The 22,503-nt window shown below is 45.3% G+C and overlaps 1 protein-coding gene across 2 annotated transcripts; it reads left to right on the top strand.

Moving 5' to 3' along the window:
- The first annotated feature begins 1,184 nt into the window (after positions 1–1,184).
- On the top strand, positions 1,185–22,347 carry NUDT18 (nudix hydrolase 18). 2 transcript variants are annotated; one of them, XM_078605956.1, is made up of 7 exons: positions 1,185–1,340; positions 7,990–8,224; positions 8,900–9,113; positions 11,275–11,494; positions 12,665–12,790; positions 14,124–14,277; positions 14,924–22,347. In XM_078605956.1, exons 2-7 carry the CDS (start codon positions 7,997–7,999, stop codon positions 15,092–15,094), a joined length of 1,113 nt encoding a protein of 370 aa, XP_078462082.1. In that variant the 5' UTR covers positions 1,185–1,340; positions 7,990–7,996; the 3' UTR covers positions 15,095–22,347. The 2 variants fall into 2 exon arrangements, with proteins under 2 accessions (XP_078462082.1, XP_078462083.1); XM_078605957.1 differs by having other exon boundaries at positions 1,185–1,619.
- Positions 22,348–22,503: the final 156 nt, after the last annotated feature.

Genomic DNA, 22,503 nt, shown 5'->3' with positions numbered 1-22,503 from the left:
TCCGATGGCATCGACAGGCCTCTGATGAAGTCGTCAGTAGGGATTGATGAAAGAGGGCAACAACCTCGAGGTCTGGAGGGTAAAACCTCTCATCTGGAGGGTAAAACCTCTGATCTGGAGACTAAAACCTCTGATCTGGAGGGTAAAACCTGATCTGGAGGGTAAAACCTCTTATTTGGAGGATAAAACCTCTGATTTGGAGGGTAAAACCTCTGATCTGGAGAGTAAAACCTCTGATCCGGAGTGTAAAACCTGATCTGGAGGGTAAAACCTCTGATTTGGAGGGTAAAACCTCTGATTTGGAGGGTAAAACCTCTGATCTGGAGGGTAAAACCTCGAGGTCTGGAGGGTAAAGCCTCTGATCTGGAGGGTGAAACCTCTGATCTGGAGGGTAAAACCTCTGATCTGGAGGGTTAAACCTCTGATCTGGAGGGTAAAACCTCTGATCTGGTGGGTGAAACCTCTGATCTGGAGGGGAAAACCTCTGATCTGGAGGGTAAAACCTCTGACCTGGAGGGTAAAACCTCTGATCTGGAAGGTAAAACCTCGAGGTCTGGAGGGTTAAAACCTCTGATCTGGTGGGTAAAACCTCTGATCTGGAGGGTAAAACCTCTGATTTCGAGGGTTAAACCTCTGATCTGGAGGGTAAAACCTCTGATCTGGAGGGTAAAACCTCTAATTTGGAGGGTAAAACCTCTGATCTGGAGGATAAAACTTCGAGGTCTGGAGGGTAAAACCTCTGATCTGGAGGGTAAAACCTCGAGATCTGGAGGGTAAAACCTCGGATCTGGAGGGTAAAACATCGAGGTCTGGAGGGTAAAACCTCGGATCTGGAGGGTAAAACCTCTGATCTGGAGGGTAAAACCTGATCTGGAGGGTAAAACCTCTGATCTGGAGTGTAAAACCTCTGATCTGGAGGGTAAAACTTCTGATCTGGTGGGTTAAACCTCTAATCTGGAGGGTAAAACCTCTGATCTGGAGGGTAAAACCTCTGATCTGGAGGGTAAAACCTCTGATCTGGAGGGTAAAACCTCGAGATCTGGAGGATAAAACCTCTGATCTGGAGGGTAAAACATCGAGGTCTGGAGGGTAAAACCTCTGATCTGGAGGGTAAAACCTCTGATCTGGAGGGTAAAGCCTCTGATCTGGAGGGTAAAACCTGATCTGGAGGGTAAAACCTCTGATCTGGAGGGTAAAACCTCTGATCTGGAGGGTAAAACCTCTGATCTGGAGGGTAAAACCTCTGATCCGGAGGCACGAATGACCGAGGCTTCCTCCCTTTGTAAACAAACTCGGCGAGGCGATCTGCCACATTCGTCGCCGCTGCTGCTGCGTCTTGTGTAAGTCTAACATTTTATATATATATACACACACGTACAACAACTATGGTCTCTTCTACATTGACATACGCAATGCTGTCAAGGTGTAAGCTCTAGAAGTGAGCATAATAGTGGTAGTTTAGCGTGATTAAAGGTGATTAGAGTGCGTGGTTTAGCTCCGCGTCTCGGACGTTTCGTGCGTCGCTAAACAATTCGACACTTTGAGGGAGACACAGACCATGACGAAGTGTTCTACTACATCGCAACAAGTCTGCTTTCACGTTGAATTGTCAAGACCCGGTCAGTGTGCGCGCGCGTGTGTTTTTTGCGAGTGGTGTATTCATATTGTTGGTTCTTTCGGTAAAGGTCACGTAGAAGGGAAATAATTAAAGAATAAAACAATAAAATGCTCACGACGTGTCGATTGCAACACAGGCAATCATCATCATCGGGTGTGAAAACCACAGCAAGAACAGTTGTGGTAAATGCTGCTCAATGTGGAGCAGATCAAGTGGTTGTAATGGTTGTGATCACTGCCATGGTAATCGATGGTATAATCAATAACGCTCACTGCTATCCCAGTATTCCAGTTTACTGGACTGTCGATGCCAGGACACTTTGACCCCCTAAATGCTTCACCAAACTTTAATTGAAAGTCAGGTTCCAGTGGTGAAGTCAGGTTCCTGTGGTGAAGTCCGGTTCCTGTGGTGAAGTCCGGTTCCTGTCGTGAAGTCAGGTTCCAGTGGTGAAGTCAGGTTCCTGTTATGAAGTCAGGTTCCTGTGGTGAAGTCAGGTTCCTGTGGTGAAGTCAGGTTCTAGTGGTGAAGTCAGGTTCCAGTGGTGAAGTCAGGTTCCAGTGCTGATGTCAGGTTCCTGTGGTGAAGTCAGGTTCTAGTGGTGAAGTCAGGTTCCTGTGGTGAAGTCAGGTTCCTGTGGTGAAGTCAGGTTCTAGTGGTGAAGTCAGGTTCCTGTGGTGAAGTCAGGTTCCAGTGGTGAAGTCAGGTTCCTGTGGTGAAGTCAGGTTCCTGTGGTGAAGTCAGGTTCCTGTGGTGAAGTCAGGTTCTTGTGGTGAAGTCAGGTTCCTGTGGTGATGTCAGGTTCCATTGGTGAAGTCAGGTTCCATTGGTGAAGTCAGGTTCCTGTGGTGAAGTCAGGTTCCTGTGGTGAAGTCAGGTTCCAGTGGTGAAATCAGGTTCCTGTGGTGAAGTCAGGTTCCAGTGGTGAAGTCAGGTTCCTGTGGTGAAGTCAGGTTCCTGTGGTGAAGTGTGGTTCCTGTGGTGAAGTCAGGTTCCAGTGGTGAAGTCAGGTTCCTGTGGTGAAGTCAGGTTCCTGTGGTGAAGTCAGGTTCCAGTGGTGAAGTCAGGTTCCTGTGGTGAAGTCAGGTTCCAGTGGTGAAGTCAGGTTCCAGTGGTGAAGTCAGGTTCCTGTGGTGAAGTCAGGTTCCAGTGGTGAAGTCAGGTTCCTGTGGTGAAGTCAGGTTCCAGTGGTGAAGTCAGGTTCCTGTGGTGAAGTCAGGTTCCTGTGGTGAAGTCAGGTTCCAGTGGTGAAGTCAGGTTCCTGTGGTGAAGTCAGGTTCCTGTGGTGAAGTCAGGTTCCTGTGGTGAAGTCAGGTTCCAGTGGTGAAGTCAGGTTCCTGTGGTGAAGTCAGGTTCCAGTGGTGAAGTCAGGTTCCTGTGGTGAAGTCAGGTTCCAGTGGTGAAGTCAGGTTCTAGTGGTGAAGTCAGGTTCCAGTGGTGAAGTCAGGTTCCTGTGGTGAAGTCAGGTTCCAGTGGTGAAGTCAGGTTCCAGTGGTGAAGTCAGGTTCCAGTGGTGAAGTCAGGTTCCTGTGATGAAGTCAGGTTCCTGTGATGAAGTCAGGTTCCAGTGGTGAAGTCAGGTTCTAGTGGTGAAGTCAGGTTCCTGTGGTGAAGTCAGGTTCCAGTGGTGAAGTCAGGTTCCAGTGGTGAAGTGTGGTTCCTGTGGTGAAGTCAGGTTCCAGTGGTGAAGTCAGGTTCTAGTGGTGAAGTCAGGTTCCTGTGGTGAAGTCAGGTTCCAGTGGTGAAGTCAGGTTCCTGTGGTGAAGTCAGGTTCTAGTGGTGAAGTCAGGTTCCAGTGCTGATGTCAGGTTCTAGTGGTGAAGTCAGGTTCCAGTGCTGATGTCAGGTTCCTGTGGTGAAGTCAGGTTCCATTGGTGAAGTCAGGTTCCTGTGGTGAAGTCAGGTTCCAGTGGTGAAGTCAGGTTCCAGTGGTGAAGTCAGGTTCCAGTGGTGAAGTCAGGTTCCTGTGGTGAAGTCAGGTTCCTGTGGTGAAGTCAGGTTCCAGTGGTGAAGTCAGGTTCTAGTGGTGAAGTCAGGTTCTAGTGGTGAAGTCAGGTTCCAGTGGTGAAGTCAGGTTCCAGTGGTGAAGTCAGGTTCCTGTGGTGAAGTCAGGTTCCAGTGCTGATGTCAGGTTCCTGTGGTGAAGTCAGGTTCCAGTGGTGAAGTCAGGTTCCAGTGGTGAAGTCAGGTTCCTGTGGTGAAGTCAGGTTCCAGTGGTGAAGTCAGGTTCCAGTGGTGAAGTCAGGTTCCTGTGGTGAAGTCAGGTTCCAGTGGTGAAGTCAGGTTCCAGTGGTGAAGTCAGGTTCCAGTGGTGAAGTCAGGTTCCAGTGGTGAAGTCAGGTTCCAGTGCTGATGTCAGGTTCCAGTGGTGAAGTCAGGTTCCTGTGGTGAAGTCAGGTTCCTGTGGTGAAGTCAGGTTCCAGTGGTGAAGTCAGGTTCCAGTGGTGAAGTCAGGTTCCTGTGATGAAGTCAGGTTCCTGTGATGAAGTCAGGTTCCAGTGGTGAAGTCAGGTTCTAGTGGTGAAGTCAGGTTCCTGTGGTGAAGTCAGGTTCCAGTGGTGAAGTCAGGTTCCAGTGGTGAAGTGTGGTTCCTGTGGTGAAGTCAGGTTCCAGTGGTGAAGTCAGGTTCTAGTGGTGAAGTCAGGTTCCTGTGGTGAAGTCAGGTTCCAGTGGTGAAGTCAGGTTCCTGTGGTGAAGTCAGGTTCTAGTGGTGAAGTCAGGTTCCAGTGCTGATGTCAGGTTCTAGTGGTGAAGTCAGGTTCCAGTGCTGATGTCAGGTTCCTGTGGTGAAGTCAGGTTCCATTGGTGAAGTCAGGTTCCTGTGGTGAAGTCAGGTTCCTGTGGTGAAGTCAGGTTCCAGTGGTGAAGTCAGGTTCCAGTGGTGAAGTCAGGTTCCAGTGGTGAAGTCAGGTTCCTGTGGTGAAGTCAGGTTCCTGTGGTGAAGTCAGGTTCCAGTGGTGAAGTCAGGTTCTAGTGGTGAAGTCAGGTTCCAGTGGTGAAGTCAGGTTCCAGTGGTGAAGTCAGGTTCCAGTGGTGAAGTCAGGTTCCAGTGGTGAAGTCAGGTTCCTGTGGTGAAGTCAGGTTCTAGTGGTGAAGTCAGGTTCCTGTGGTGAAGTCAGGTTCCTGTGGTGAAGTGTGGTTCCTGTGGTGAAGTCAGGTTCCTGTGGTGAAGTCAGGTTCCTGTGGTGAAGTCAGGTTCCTGTGGTGAAGTGTGGTTCCTGTGGTGAAGTCAGGTTCCAGTGGTGAAGTCAGGTTCCTGTGGTGAAGTCAGGTTCCAGTGGTGAAGTCAGGTTCCAGTGGTGAAGTCAGGTTCCAGTGGTGAAGTCAGGTTCCAGTGGTGAAGTCAGGTTCCAGTGGTGAAGTCAGGTTCCAGTGGTGAAGTCAGGTTCCAGTGGTGAAGTCAGGTTCCAGTGGTGAAGTCAGGTTCCTGTGGTGAAGTCAGGTTCCTGTGGTGAAGTCAGGTTCCAGTGGTGAAGTCAGGTTCCAGTGGTGAAGTCAGGTTCCAGTGGTGAAGTCGGGTTCCTGTGGTGAAGTGTGTTCAAGCTATCCCCACAACTTGACACGGGGCACAGAGAGAGATTCATATCCAGCAGCGGATTTAAACAAAGGCGGGTTCATTGCACTGTTCCCAGCGGTTGTGGTTTACAAGCAGGCTATAACATGCGATACGTCAGAGGGGTTATATTACACTGGGTGATTGATCATCGTCTTTAAACAAATGCGAACATTGCACCGGCGAATGTGTAATTTTACAATGCGGCTATTTGTATTTGGGCACTGTTAATTCATGGCAATAAACTTAATTTGGAGCTTTCGTGACTGCAGGAATTATTCTTTGGTTCTTTCGGTAAAGTCACGTATAAAGATAAAATAATAAATTCAATTAAATACTAGCATACGACGTTTCGATTGCAACACAAGCAATCATCATCAGGTATAAATTAAATAGAAACACAAATCTAGTATACTTAGAAATGTAATGTAATACAACAGAGAGTCGGATAACATAACAGTCAACACCCTATCTGGTTGATTACGTTCTTCCTGAGAATGCTAAATTTGAGAGAGAGATTAAACACAGAACCAGAAACATAGACAGACATATAAGCTGTCTGCTAAGCTGTATGCTTATATGTCTGTCTATGTTTCTGGTTCTGTGTTTAATCTCTCTCTCAAATTTAGCATTCTCAGGAAGAACGTAATCAACCAGATAGGGTGTTGACTGTTATGTTATCCGACTCTCTGTTGTATTACATTACATTTCTAAGTATACTAGATTTGTGTTTCTATTTAATTTATACCTGATGATGATTGCTTGTGTTGCAATCGAAACGTCGTATGCTAGTATTTAATTTAATTTATTATTTTATCTTTATACGTGACTTTACCGAAAGAACCAAAGAATCATGGCAATAATTCACGCATGGAGCCTGATAACAGGGCAATGATGGTTGAAAAATAGCCCTCACCTTATTTATGGCTTTTGACGTGGCTGGCTGCCTTTGAAAATGTAAATGCCAACATGGTACTGTGTACGGTATAAACATTGGTACGTTGCTGTTCGTTTGTAATGTTATATTTTGAAAATAAATAGTTCATCCTGCTTGTCATTCACCTTTTCATTTCACACTTTTGACCCTGCTGAGCATTCAACGATTGTATTTCCCTTGCAGATTTTATCTCCAATCTTGCCCCCTTCAATTAATTATTTCCCCCATTATAACCACCTCGTCTACAGAGCTGAAACATTTCCACAGATTCATTCCACCTTTGTACCCCTCACCATGGCCCGAACCCATTCTGGAACTAAGGTGAAAAATCACAAAGTGGCGTTATATTTCTATAGCTTTATACTGCTTTTAAACGTGTGTAGCTGAAGGGTCCTAGCAACGCCATATGTGTGCACAATGAAGGACATGTGTTGCTCCTGCCCAACAGTCAATATTGCCATTCGGGGCCGTCCATAAATGACGTCACGCACCTGGGGGGGGGGGTCAGACATTTGTGACGATGTGTGACGAGGGGGGGGGGGGGTGAGAAATGTGACGTCACATCAAAATGCGCAATTTCAAATAAATATAGACAACACGTTCTGCTTAATTAAATACACTTTTTAATAAATGTTTTCTCCTACAACATCACAGTGCAGCGCCACATTAAATACGCACTACAATGACAATAGTTTAAAGCGATTTGAAGCGTGTTTTATTTGTGGGGGGGGGGGGGGGGGCAGAGCTTTATGACGTCATATTTGAGGGGGGGTCTGACTTTTTGTGACCCCGTGTGACGATGGGGGGGGGGGTCAAAAATCGTCCAAAATCGTCCAAAATCGCGTGACGTCATTTATGGACGTCCCCTTCATGCACCATTAATGTACACGGTTAATACTGTATGTCATTGCGGCAGTGCATCGTTACAAGTTATTTTGTTAATGCCTTTGAGTGTCAGAGCGTTTGCAACGCTTGTATAGCTAGTACATGACAATGCGTTTTTAGAACGGAGATCCAGTTGCCGCTATATTTGGACCAATTTATTCATCTGCCACCGCATGCTTCACATTCTTATCGTGCTCATCTTTCTGAACGGCATAAAAGGTTCTGAATGTAAGTTTTAAATGTATTTGATGTAATATTTTCAGTGCCTTAAAGGTGCAGCAAAATATTAATATTGACCCAATTTGCTTACTTCTAAAGCAGAGTTACAAAGCATGTGCCCGTGTTTAAATCAGTTTGCCCTCTGTTATTTGTGCATGGTGTAACTCTCATTTATATCCATATACATATACTTGACCTTATTATGCAAGCTCAAAATTTGCTATCGAGACTAAGCACCATAGTGAACGATTGCAAATTAAAGTGTTCATCTATAATCGTTGGTGAAATTAAATATTATAGGTGTTATCGCTGATATATATATTTGAATATTCAGTGACACATATATTTACATATTCATATCAGAAATAGATTATATGCATTTGACACAACCACTCTGAGAGAGAGAGAGCTAAAAGAGTATTGCCGATTTAAAGATTTCGTGACTGCAGGGATTCATCTTCTTGGTTCTTTCAGTAAAGTCACGTAGAAGAGAAATAATGAAATAATAAAAATACAACATAATAAAATAATTCTCACGACGTTTCGGCCACAACGCAAGCAGCCGTCCTCAGGTGAAGAACAGGTCTGTCAGGAAGACAGCGTCTGAAGACCTGTTCTTCACCGGAGGACGGCTGCTTGCGTTGTGGCCGAAACGTCGTGAGAATTATTTTATTATGTTTTATTATTATTATTTTATTATTTCCCTTCTACGTGACTTTACCGAAAGAACCAAGAAGAAGAAGAGTATTGCCCATAACTAATAGTGCTTTAAACGCGCAGATGATGGATGCTGTGTAGTGCCGCCACCACCACCACCACCAAGCACCACGCCGGCTGGGCCGGCATGGCGAGGGTCTCTCCGCTGTTGGAGCAGGAGCTGTCCGTGCTGCTGAGGGGCCAGGCGGTCCCCTACACGCAGAGCGACGTGTCGCCCCCCCAGGGCGCGCCTACCGACGCCGTCGCCCTGCGCACCAACGTCTGCTACATCATTGCTGCCGTTATCCTCAATGACAAGGTGCGCAACGGCGTACCGTTGCCAAGAGCACGGTGACATTGAACAATGGTGACAAGTGTTCTCATGTTCGAATGTGAGCCGAGTGACAGAGAGTGGGGTGAGCTTGACTCATGTTGCCACATGTCTGGGTTACACCTGGACAGTTGTAGAATTTAGCTGGTTTTTTTCCACGTTGCAGAAGTTATGCAATCGGTAGAATACGATATCCTCATGCGGGCCATGTATGTATGATGTTGAACTTCTTTCGCACCGTATGTAGCCGACCGTGCTCATCGGAGGTGTGGGGAAGGACAACAAACTTAACACGAAAAGCAGTTCTAAAGAAATGAATTTTCAATCTAGATTCAAAAGTACATAGCTCCAGTGGCTCATTATATCTGAAGGAAGAGCATTCCAGACAGCCGCACAAGCGCATCTGAAAGCGCGCGATGCGGTAACCGTCTTTATCCGATGGCTTGCGAAAATCTGTTGCGAGGACGACCGGAGTTTGCGTGATGGTTTATGCTCCTTGACGAGATCAGCAGGGCCATGAAAGTTATTTCACCATACTTCACCATGCTGGTTAGTGTGGGTTGGGGAAGTAGGGGGGGGGGAGGTGTACAGAACAGCAGTGCAATTTTCTGCGCTGCAAGCCAGGTCCGTTCGATCCATGATCACGTGCCCGCCTCATTTCAGAACGAGGTGCTGCTGACCCAGGAGGCGAAGCCGAGCTGTCGAGGCCGGTGGTACCTCCCGGCAGGCCGCCTCGAGCGGAGGGAAAGCCTGGTGCAAGGCTTGCAGCGTGAGGTGCGTGAGGAGACCGGACTCGAGTGCGAACCCTACACCCTGCTCACGGTGGAGGAGAGCGGCCCGCGATGGGTCCGCTTTGTGTTCCTGGCCACGGTCACGGGTGAGTACGCACGGACACCCCGTTCACAGTCTTACTGAGGGCATCTTATAAGACCGGCCTGTTCTCCTGTAACGCGGTTGTTGCGTTCCTGAAGAACACCACGTTAGGAAAAAATTTAGTTGTTCTATATATATAAAAGGGAAATTTGTGAATGTGTGTGTCTGTTCAAAATGTTTTGCGTACTTCCCGACATGCAACAAACTTGAAATTTGCCATGTGGGTACTTTCCAGACTTTACACCATGCAAACATTATACAAATACACTTTTGTATTTTTTAAGGGGGTGGGGCGCAATAATGCATTTATTTTGCACGCAAGTGAGCGGTGACGTCACATCTCTGTCATGTCACCCGCATGCGGCAGCGTGACGCAGTGTGCCTGCCGACGTCACGCATCCCCCCACAACCCTCTGCGTAGGCCGTGTATTCCGCACAAATGCGCGGCTGGGGGGGGAGAAATAGGTAACAAACTTTTAATTTGCCATGTGGCTAGCTCCCATACTCTTTGTTTCTTTCGGTAAAGTCACGTATGAAGATAAAATAATAATTAAATACTAGCATACGATGTTTCGATTGCAACACAAGCAATCATCATCAGGTATAAATGAAGCTCCCATACTGTACACAATGTAAAAAAATAGACTTTTGTATTTTGGGGAGGGGAAATGACCATGAAGTGTGTGGCGAGAATCGATATCTGGTCAGCGTTTGTGATATCGATTTAACGGGAATAGGCCGAATCTAAAGAAATCTACAACCTTCGATTCATTTGCGCGATCTGAAGATTCGAATCTTGGCGCGCGAGCCTAAGTTTTTTTTCCACCGTGCGTTGGGGTTTATTTTAATTCTTATTAATGAGGTAATGATCAAAGTTTTTTTTTCATTTGTATATGTTATGTTTTTAAGTTTTGAGAAGTTTCTCAATATATTTCCCACAGGACAACGCCGGGTGCTTCCCGCTAGTAATATATAATATAGGGTAAAGCGTTAGTCCGTGATAACACGTGAGATGCGTATGCAGGCTGCACGAAGATTGAGGCATGTGGGTAGCATCTCGAAGCATCCAGCAGCATCCCGCCTTGTGCAATGCTGCGCCAAGGCAGCCGTACCACCGCTTATTCCTACTCGCTCAACGTAGTTATGTTCACTGAATTGCGTTATATCCAGTTCGCTTACGCATTATAAAAACATTTTCTTGGTTCTTTCGGTAAAGTCATGTAGAAGGGAAATAATAAAATAATAAAAATAAAACATAATAAAATTTAATTCTCACGACGTTTCGGCCACAACGCAAGCAGCCGTCCTTAGGTGAAGAACAGGGCTGTCAGACGCTGTCTTTCCGACAACCCTGTTCTTCACCTGAGGACGGCTGCTTGCGTTGTGGCCGAAACGTCGTGAGAATTTTATTATGTTTTATGTTTATTATTTTATTATTTCCCTTCTATGCGACTTTACCGAAAGAGCCAAGAAGATGAATCACTGCAGTCACGAAAGCTTTAAATCGAAATATAAAAACATTGTTCCCGAATACTTGAATCGCATTATAGCCAAATCGCGTTATGAGAACACGTGTTCTAGGAGAGCAGACTCTACTTGATACTTGATGCACATATGGGAAAATTAAACCCTCTCCGGTCAGTGTAGGAGTGTGCTCACCCAGAACAGACCATGGAACATTCACTAAAATACGAAGGAGGCATCATCACGGCGATACACGCTGCTACTCCTGACGCAATTATTTGGCTCAACCAACTCAACATGGTGAAGTATGGTAAAATAACTTTCATGGCCCTGCTGATCTCGCCAAGGAGCATAAACCATCACGCAAACTCCGGTCGTCCTCGCAACAGATTTTTGCTAGCCATCGAACAAAGACGGTTACCGCATCGCGCGCTTTCAGATGCGCTTGTGCGGCTATCTGGAATGCTCTTCCTTGAGATGTAATAAGCCACCGGAGCTATGTACTTTTGAATCTAGATTGAAAATTCTTTTCTTTATAACCGCTTTCTGTGTTTAGTTTATTGTCCTTTCCTCTGTATCTCCGATAAGCACGGTTGGCTAGGTACGTTGCGAAAGAAGTGAAACATACATACACGTACAACATTGGCTTCATATCCTCCGAACAATGGACTGACACGCGAGATACGTCTGTTGCATTGCAGGCGGCAAATTGAAAACGGAGGCAGAGGCAGACGAAGAGTCTCTGCAGGCGTGTTGGTGGGACCGCGTGTGCCCGCTGCCCCTGCGTGGGCGCGACATGCTGGGACTGGTGGGTGCCGCCGTGGCCTATGCCAGGCTGCCACGACACCCCCACGCCCTACCCAGTGAGCTGCCTTGCCCAGTTGTGTGCCTGCGCGCCACCATGGTGTGGTGGCCACCTAGGTAAGGGTTTCAAGTCGTCGCTTCAGGAATGGGAGAAACTGCCTGTCGTTTGAATGCTGTCTGTTTTGCCTGATCCTTGCAAGGGTTTGTGTGTTTGTGTGTGTGTGCGGGGAATGGTTGTGCAGTGGTTGGTGCACTGCGACAAAAAAAACTGCAAACTTAATTTTTGATTCCCTGCCATGGCGAGTGATACCTGAACTGGTTCTGGACCTCCGCTTGGTTGACACAGCTTTAAATGTGTATCCGATGCAGTGTACAAACTTTACAAAGGCAATCCCCTCAATGCATCACGCTGGCATTGATAGATGCTCGTTAACAGCACTTGCCCCATCGGTCTTTTTGTACATTCGTGGGACCCTTGTCTTCGTGTGTGAGTAGGGAGTGGGGGACATTGGTGTGTTTGTTCGTGCAGTGTGCAATTGTAGCAACCTTGGTTTGTGATTTGTCTTCGGACAAATACCTCGTATGGCCCTACAGGCACAGTGTGATATAATTTAATATTTTACTATTGGACCAGAAGCAATTCCAAGCATTCTTATGCATTCTCAATGTTTTCTCACTCAAAAAAACAGACTTGTTCACATCTAGTTTATGCCAGAGTTAGAGTATGAAAACAAAATCACTGTTGGTACTATCACTTCCTGCTCCGGGACAACTTTTATACACACAACGCTTAAAAATACTGTGGATACTTAAACATTGAATTGAGTAATTAACTTAAGTTAATGTTACATTCTCAAAAAACACACACGAATGCTACTTGGTGACATATGTTTGATTTCCCGGCCAAGGAAATATCAGTGGGAAGTGTTGCCCGAACCTGTCTTGCGAACTTCCTTGGTTACGCGAACATCAGCACTCGAGAGACAAAGCTGGTCAGGAATGGGGTGCTAGCTACATCAACCCTTTTTCTTCAATGCCAGTCATAGATGTTGACAAACACAACTTCTGCAGCCTGTTTGGCTTAACGGAGGATCTTTGTTTTGTTTTAACCAGTTACCCAATGCTTTTAATCTATAACACCTGGGTCTGTCCTGATCGCTTCTGCCAGCAATATCTTGCCATTTCACGTGGTTTTTGCGTGCACATACTCTAGCACAAGCATCATGATAAGTTCACCGTCGCTGAGTGGATAATGCCTGTTGTTGTCTGTGCGGTATGTTTTTGCAGCATTGAAGAGGGTATGGTGTATGTACTGGGATGTGGTGACCAGGAAGTAGATCCACACCTGCCCGTGACGGTCTGTGGGTTATCACAAGCAGAAGCCTCCTCCAGCATCCAGACAGCAATTACCAGGCAAGACAATATCAAAATGTGTCCCCATGTGATGCAGTTGCCTACTAAACTATTTTATTTAGCAGGTAAAGCCCACTTAGCTATGAACTCTTTTTTTTTGTAGCCATCAAATAATGTAATTGCATGTTTCTAAATGTGGAGCGCATAAATGGAGGACCCGGAGAAAAATCCACGTGATCACGGGCAGAGCGAGTAGGGTCGGAATCAAACCCACGACCTCCTGCGTACTCGGCGAGGATGATAAAATCTCACCACCATATTTAGATGCTCTATATGTTAAAATGAAAATTGCATTGTATTGTATATCACAAATAAGCATATGTTAGTGTATATCCCTATAGGAAGTTCTGAGCCTTTGGTTGAAATTCAGATACTTGACTAAGTGGCATAACCTCACAAATCATTACACTTTATTATTATCGTAATTTACCTGGATGGCTTTTACAGCAATACCAGTCGGCATGCAGTTTCTTTCTTTACAATGAATCATTAGTGTATGAAACTTCTAACTTTCTAATTATTGAATCAAACTTCGTCTGTGTTCAAATGAGCAATTGGTCTTGAGCCATTGGCGGACATTCCACATTCACATGGCAGGGGCCATTACCCTACCAGTTTGCCACGAAGTATTGCCTGTTTTTATCGAACTCCCCACAGAGTTGGTAGGCTTAATCAACCTCCAGCTGACATTTGAATCCCTGTCCTTCTTTTGGTGAGACGAGTGCCCCATCCAGCAATGTGATTCGGTCAGATAGTACGCGAGTGAGTAGCACTTGGCGAACAGCACGTGGTATAACTATCCTGGAGGTTTGCGCCATTCTGTCGTTCAGAGCTCTCATGTATTTTCAGGTCCTACCGTGTGTATGTATGTATTTTGAACTTCTTTCTTATCATACATAGCCAACCGATCGAACCCACGACATCATGTATAACAGGTGAGGTAGTTAACATCTTGCCACCGTGGCACCGTGAGTAGCAGCGTCTCTGAAGGAAACAAGGACACAAAGATCCCCCATGTAGCCTTTACCAGGCTGTTGGGGCAGATGATGGTGGAGAAGGCCTTCATCCAGTAGTCGAGTGACCATACCTGACGATGATGGAGGCTTGGGGAGGCTTTCATCCAGCAGTGGAGTGACCATAGCTGATGATGATGATGATGATGGTGGCGATGATGAGGAATCACTGAGATGACGCTGAGGGAAGGGAATCGAACCCGTGTTGTTCGCCGTGAAGTCCAACGTTTCGCTGCACACGCTGGGAGCTTCTCAGGCACTGAATTCGTCGGAGAGCTCAACGTGTTAAATGCCGCCTGTGTCCGTGGTGTCTTAACCAGGCTGCTCCAGAAGGTATGGCCCAGCCCCCCCAAGATTCACGCCCGAATGTTGGGGCTGCTGGGGATACAGCACTTGGCAGGAGGTGGGGTGGACGGTGGTGCTGATGGGATCTGCTTCAACATCCTGATCACAATCAGTCCCACAAAGCCATTGGTGAGTTTGTTTTACTTGAGTTCATTATACTCCTCGGAGAGCTACAGGTGGTCATGTATTAACATAGAATGCATTTGAATGCTGTCGTTTTTGCAACAGTTAGCACACTTGGTGTCCAGAAGTTGTTCGTTCAAGTTACTCAAATCACGCCACCCCCCCCCCCCCCCTTGCCTCTGTTCACCCAGCAGTATAAATGAATACAGCACAGTCGATTGGCAGGTTACATGTAGTGGGGTGAAGTATGGGTCCTTCCACCTCTTCCAAGATGTCTGGCCAGCGTGGAGTAGTAGACCAAGATACCCTGCAGAAGGGCTCTCTAGAGCTCCCTCTCGGGGAGGCCCTTCTGTCAGCAATTGCAGGGCTGCTCCTTCACCTATTATTGTATTGTGAATTAGGTACAGTTTTTATATTTTGCAGCTTTTGCGGTCAAGGTGCAGATTATGTTTCATTCATGGTAGCGTAATGGCTTTCACATTCTCCAGTCTTCTACCTTGAGTTTGACCTAGCCACGAAAATGTGGAGTCTATCAAATGCCATATCTCATGGCACGAAAATGCCACAACACTGACGTTCATTTGTTTTGCGAATGCACGATGAGGATGTCCGTGAGTTTGATTCGAAAATGATGCATGCAATCTTCACGCAGGCGAATGAAGATGGTAGCACTTGCCCTGCGGACACGCCAGGAACGGACGGGGGCTACGAGCTTCCAGTGGTAAAGGAGCCCAGCTTCTGCTGGCACAAGGTAGAAGGAGAAGATATCAAAAAAGAACTTGTGTCAAGAATTGACGCAAAAGCCCTCATCCCCATTAACTGATGCTCCACTGTACAGCTGAGCCGAGAGCCATGCTGGGGCCATGCCAGGGTCGTGCCGAGCCAGCCCAGTGCAGCTCTAGAGGCACCAAGTTGTGTTTTCCACTGGACGCAATAAACTGGTCAAGTCGCGTATAGATGACGCGGTGACGCTGTGTCCTCGCAGAGCACTGACTGACGGAACCATCGTTAGCCCCTTTCCCTGGCTCTCCTTGGCCCCGAGCCAGATTCAGATGTCACGTGGGCCACGGTTTCACGGTTTGGTTCCAGCAAGAGATGGTAAATATCCAGTGGGGAAAAAAAACCTCCTACTGTATAGGCTCCGGTGTTGGCTTGGCCCAAATGGCTTGAGAATTCACTTCAGTGTTGGGCAAGCCCGACATTTGAAAAGCATGACTTAGTTTACACTTGTGCGTAGAGTTCAGGAATATTACACGAATGGGGTTACCAAAGATAATTTGCATATTATTTTATGTTCAGCTTGTGATAATGATTACTGTTAATTGTAATGTACCGATTTAAAGCTTTCGTGACTTGCAGGAATTCATATTCTTGGTTCTTTCGGTGATGATTGCTCGTGTTGCAATCGAAACGTCATGAGAATGTTATTGTTTTATTTTTATTATTTTCCCTTCTATGTGACTTTACCGAAAGAACCAAGAATATGTAATGTACCGGTTGATTACTTTTTAGGATTGCTTTTATTTAAAACATTTAATGACTTTAATCGACGACTCAATATGCTAATTGGAGTGGAAACACATCATGTAATTGGGAAGTAAATGTAGTTCGTGTAGTGATGCCTTAGGTGAGTTGAATATGACATATCATTCTAATCATGTCATATCATATAGTTAAAACAAATATTTAGTCATCTAAATGTTAACAGACGACTTGGATGATCTGCAGATGTAAATACTACATACTGTACTCCTGCACATTATACATCTAATTTGCATATTGACAGATGTAAATTTACATCAAGTTTTTGACAACAATTTGCTGATAGCTCCATTACCAACAATGGGGGAGATGTAGGTTTCATCAGGATGTAAACCTACCCCATTTTTATTTGCTTCAACGGGCTGTCAGTTAGAGCTGGGCGATTCCTTCAGGAATCGTATTCCATTCGTACAATTCCACCCTGGGTTATGTCTGCGATTCTTCTATGGGCGATGCCGACTCTACAATCTCGCGTTCAGTTAAAGGAAGATGGCAGCACTTGCTCGAGTCCCACTCGAGGTGTATAATAAGATCGAGTGGGACTCGATTGGGACTCGATGGTGAGAGGTCCCGGTGGTAGTTCTGGTCTCGGCGGTAATCCCAGCGGTTTCCCCCAGTACCAAACCTGCTTGCATCAACCGCGATCACCATTAAAGCAGTTGAACATTACATAATAATAATCGATATTTTATAAAGCGCCTATTATATTGAAACTTCTCAGTAAAGAGCAAATTCAATGGAAATGCAGCAAAAGCTAATAATTATGACTGCACTCGTAATATAGAGAGAATAAAGAAGAAACTAATGAAGGCCAACAATAATAAAGACATTTACAGTATTATGGTGAAATATGAAACTACAGGCTGTTCAGCTGCACGTTTCAATGGCGATTATCATCAATATGGGCTGGCTGGAACCTGGGTTGATACGAGCTGGGTGGCATAAGCCAGAATTACCATTTAAACATGACAGAGGCATCGGAGCCGATGCGTGCCGCACCCTGGCTCCGTGAAGCCCGGCTTCTCTACGTTGCCACTATCCTGCCGATGCCACTATCCTGCGGGGAATTATGTACGACTGTAGCAATGGGATCGTGCTTTCAGCCTAGCTATCATGAGAATCTCTTAGCATCTGTCATCAGTGCAATTGTAAAAGCTCTGTCTCCGTGAAATATTTGACTGCTTCAACCTTGAGTTTGTCGTGCGGGATGTGAATGACGTTTCGCTTGAGTGAGTCGCTGGCACATAAGGGGCGATTGTTCAAGTACTCCCCTGGGTGAGTGCCTTACACGACTGCCCTTGAGCAGGAAAGGTGAAGCTGATGCAGGGTACGCACGAACGAGTGTGTGCGCTCGCGCTTAGGCAGGAGCTTTCTAACTTTGAAAACATTCCAAATGAAACGAAAAATGAAGGGAAAGCAGGTTGGTTAAACTATTAGTAAAAATTTTGATCAGTTTGTTAAACCAGTTTGCAGTAAAACACTAACTATCCCTGGTTTCATTGTACAGGGCAGGGTTGCCCCCCCATCCACTATAGTACAATAAAGCTGGGACATAACACAGGAAGAAGAATATCTCAATATCAGAAGACTGGATGATTACATGTAAAAGGTATTGTCTTGAGTGTGTGGTGTATTACTATTATGTTTATACACCGGACACAAACGGTGTTAATGTCTCGCGCGGACAGATTTCCTAGCACAGCTGCTGCCTCCAAGCGGGAGGAGAATTCTGGGAAAACCAGGACAGGTGGCAACGCTTGTCTATTTGTAGCTACCCCCCCCCCCCCCCCCCCCCCATTGATTTCTAATGATCCTTGTAGTTCTCAACAGCTAAGTGAATGTTGTGAAAGTCTTGGCACCGCGTCTTGCAGAGGGGAGCGTTAAACGATGCAATGAGGGCGTGTAGATTTTATTCGTTATTTGAATGGGGTATCTATAAATGGATCGCGGTGCAGTTGAGCTGAATTGTAATGCATATATTGGTCTCTCTCCACTTTGTTGTTTTTAGTGGTGTACATGAGGGCTTTTATGTGGTGCGTAGAATGCAAATGTAATGTTATTACACTGCTCCAAAAGTGAAGTAGGGTGAGATCGTTCTCAATAGTGCTTTGTTACAATTTTATCATCTTTTTTGTGGGGAAAACTAAAACCAATCTTGAAAATATGATAATAGTTTTTTTACCCTTTTATCTGGCAACAAAACTGATAGCTTTTTTACGAGGAGTCATGTTTGCATAGACCACAAGACCTGCAGTCATAATGCAAAAAAAAACATAACTCTGATAACATTATCAAAAATATGATAATTGTTTTTTTTTACCCTTTTATAACATTATCAGAGTTATGTTTTTTGTTTGCATTATGATTGCAGGTATTGTGGTCTATGCAAACATGACTCCTCGTAAAAAAAGGTGTTGGTTTTGTTGCCAGATAAAAGGGTAAAAAAAAACTATTATCATATTTTTACTGGCAAATGAGGTTCCAATGGTGCAATCTTGAAAAGTTTACAGCAATTATGCTTTGCTTAGGTTGTGTTTGTTTGGCATTTTATAGGAAATGGGGACGCACATCGTAAACAATGCTGTATGTTTAGAAACGATGCTCAATGAATTTTACGACTGAGGTGCAGGATGTTGCTTGTTTAGCGGATCGCACAGTGGTGAATGAGACAGGCAACGTCTCTGAGTGATGCGGTACTGTTATTAATACTTGCTGGAAGATGGGGGGGGGGGTAGAACGTGGCCCGTCAGCCGCATGTGGCTCCTGGGCAGCTTCACGTGTGGCTGAACAGAGACGCGGCTGAGGTGTCAACTTTCACCGCACACGTTATTCCCTCTGCTGCTATTGTGCCAGTTCGGTTTGTGAGATTTTTTTTTTGCACACATGCGGCTAACCGATTTCCACCCAAAGATTTGCTGGATGCGGTTTGAATTCGCCGGCACGCAGCTCCGGAGCCGCGTGCGGCTCTTTAAGGACCGTCTCGAGTTCACGTGAGTGCATGGCGGGCCTCTTTAAATATTGAGGTTTTTTTACACCCAATTCGAAAAAAAAAACTCTTCTTGTTATTTCAGTAGCGGCACCCCTGGGCTACGCGGTAGGATGTGGGAACACGTTGTATGTACTGTGTAGGCTACTCGGTCGCCAGTTGTATTCTGCGGCGTGTTGCGACGCGGTTTTTTGCTTTGTGCGCCTTTTTTTTTTTGGAACGCATCTACCGCGTGAAGGGAGGGAAACCCGTAACTTCATTTGAAACAGGAAAAATCTGCCAGCGGCGCCAGACGTGGGTACTCCGGAGGGGCGCTGCCGCGTATTTCGAAAACCTCAAGTACCACCGCCAACCATTGCGAGCGAACTGGCCCTGTTACCCCACCTCCCACGTGACCATTCACATGGTACCCATGCTGAGCACGTGCGCCCTCAGGTTACCGTCCATGACTTGCATTGCAGAGAAGCTTCTGAGCGTGCTTGGCAAGAGCACCTTGTTTTTTGTGTCTTGTGACTCGGACGTACGAAGAGTTCGGTTTTTGGCTCGGGAGGATCGGGACGTTTGTTCACCTTGTGCTGTGGCTGAAGTTTTATGGCTGTAAAACGGCAGTTTTTAAATATTGGGGTACATTTTAAGTCTTTAAAATGGTTTGCACAAGTCAATTGTCGTGTAGGAATGTAAAATATAGCTAACTTTACAAATCTTTGTTCCCAAAGCAAACTGTTTGCCCCATCCACGAAACCTGTTTTCTCAATGGCTACTTACCTGGTAGCATGTAAGTAATGTAAAATACCTTCTGGAATGGCATTGTAAATCAAAGGTGTGTGACTAGAAATGTGCTTTATGGATAATCCAGTGGTGTAATACTAAGCACACTGCGTTTGCAATCCAGAGGCAGCTGGTTCGATTCGATCTCCCGGCACAGCAGTGGAAACAATGGGACACGTTTCTTAAACCCCCCCCTTACCATTTCCCTACTGGTGGTGAGATGTTATCTCCCTCATCTGGTATGTAGGAGATCGTGGGTTCGATCCCGACCCTGATGCCTGTATATTTGGAGTTTGCGTGTCTCTCTCCCCGTGGACGCGTGGATTTTTCTCCGGGTCCACCGGTTTTTCCCTTCACATTTAGAAACATAGCTTTAGAGTATTTGGCTGCTATAAATTTCCAAATGATAATCCACTTCGTTGAACTATAATTTGTGACCAGCTCGCTTCTGAAAAAAGTGCTATATAGCTCAGTGGGCCTTACCTGGTAAAATAATAGCAGTAAATGAGTTAACCGCAGTCGATGAGCAGGTAGTGTGTGGTGGGCTAAAGTGTGGGTGCTTCCACCTCTTTCAAGACGTGGAAGATTAGGCAAAATACCCTCTAGAAGGACTCTCTAGAGCTCCTTCTAGTGGAGCTCTTTCCATTAACAGTGGGATCAGCAAGTAATTGCAGGGCTGTACCTTTATCTTCACTGCACTTTACAACGGCAGCCTCACCACCCGAGAAAAGTGAGTGCTCATGTAAGCATCGGACAACACTCGCCACTGACCTGAGCCAGTGGTGGAAATTCCGTTTTCCTCTGTCTGGAATCGTAGAGAGGACAACTGCTGTCGACTTCCCACTAAGTGGTGCAGCCTCCCCAGTTGATGCTCAATGTACCAACCCTTGGGGGGGGGGGGTGATGGGTTGGGCCTACCCAGGTAGGAAATTGAGCTTGTAATATCATTTTAGCCAGTGGCATTGTCAAGAAATACATATGGTATACGTTGTGAAAGTTACATGTACTTGAATTACAACGTGTTAAAACAAACTATTTTGTATTCATCAACTATGTTGCAATAGAATGCCTAACTTTTGGCACTTTCACTCTTTGCACACTCCTGCATATACTTATGTTTGTTGCAGGTGTTGTCTAATTTTGCCATAAGGACATATTAAGCACGGTTTATTGTGTTGCTGTAATTCTGTAGTTTATTTTCGATGCACATATTTAAGCTACCGTGATGCAGAAGGGTAAGCTCGTTAGATTTGCACACCCAGAGGGTTCAGGGTTTGACTCTTCGTCAGTGTTGTTGAAACACTTGAGCGGCTGTTAATTTTTCTATGCATCTGCAGTAGGGTACACTGCAGTCAATGTTATTGGGAATCACTTCTGGTTTGGAAAGTTGTCCTATGGGTGGACCCTGCCATGGGAGTGTGGAATTTCCCCCACTAAGGAGCTGCCCACAGTTATGAGCACGTTGCTTGATTGTTTGGGAAAGTTTGACCTTTTATTAATCCGATTTTCAAAATATCGGGCATAGTTACGCAGTAATGTGATGTCATGTTAAGTAACTTCACTTTTGAAGTTACTTTTGAAGTTACGTCCATATTTTTATGCCAAAAGTGCCATCTTCATGCCTCCTTTTGCTTTTAATCGGCAAATGTATATTCTTGTTCACGTAAAAATAATATTAAGTTATTTCATGATAAAAAAAAGATCACATTCCATGCATACACATTAACTTTATTAAATGCTATTCAAAAGTAAATAAAAAAAAATACGACAACCAAGTTTTGGCCCAAAAAACTAAAATATCAGAAAATCTGACTTCTGAAAAAATTCAATCTGAAACGCATGCCGAATAGGTAACATCACCTCTTCCAACTCATCTGGCCAGCATGGACATGAGGTGGGCATTGTCTCCCTCCGTCTACTCAGGTGTGAGCAACATTGGACGTACAAGGCTCTCTCTCATCTCTTGGTGGTCAACATTTCCATCACGTAGGCCAGTCTCACCATAACGACGATTGCTGACTTCTGTGGTGTACTTTTTTTTGGTATCGATCCCAGAGGTATGATAGGTTGTGTCGAATCCCTGTCGTTTCGCTTTGTAAATTTGTATCCGTATTTATGTCCTTTAATACAAAGAGTAACGTGTTGACATCACCACCACATTTATTTTGGCCAATCACAAATCTGCTTCGCTACCACGTGGCTATTGTAACGAAATATCTTGCACATTTACATGTGAAGTTGCAATTCAAAAACATTTTGCTTTGAAGCATGCTTGAAAAATGTTGAAACTTTTTTTTGTCATAAGAATTTTGTTATTACTGTAGTGAAGATGACTGGCTGTCTGCGCTGTCTAATATTTGTGCCACGAACATCCTGGGTTTTTATTGCTGTCCGAGGTTGTGATTTTTTAATCGTCTCAGCTTCGTCAACAATGTTGTATTCAATAAAACAAAATCACGTCTGAATTTGCAATTGATGTAGCAGAAGCCTTTCAGTCACAGTGGCAGGACCCCTGTGCTGGTCAGGCTCGTAGATAGATCTGAAAAGGGAATCAACATCATATGTTGCGTCTAACTTTCTCACCAAGGAGATGTCGCTTGGCTGTAAAAGGGGATCTAGAATAACCAACATTAGTTGAGTAAATGGAATGTGGTTGGTGAAACATGGCATGTTGGGATTAATAAGGCGAGGATTGTGTTTTTGTGTCGATGCAAAATGACAGGACCAATATGGGAACCAGCACTACACAAATGACACTCAATAAAGTTCATGCAAGTTGATTGTGCTGGTATTTGTTCAATACATTTTAATTGCTAATTCTGATTGTTTCCATAACATCATTAACATCAGCTTGCATGGGTCAGTGAATGAACCAACGTGCTTCTAAGAAGATTGTGGGGTTATTTTTTTTTTACACTGTCACTTTAGAATTTAGA

Source organism: Lampetra planeri, chromosome 25, assembly GCF_965212315.1.
Source record: "Lampetra planeri chromosome 25, kcLamPlan1.2.h2, whole genome shotgun sequence".
Lineage (NCBI taxonomy): Eukaryota > Metazoa > Chordata > Hyperoartia > Petromyzontiformes > Petromyzontidae > Lampetra > Lampetra planeri.
Note: the sequence above shows the minus strand (reverse complement) of the source record. Positions and strands in the feature narration are given on the sequence as shown.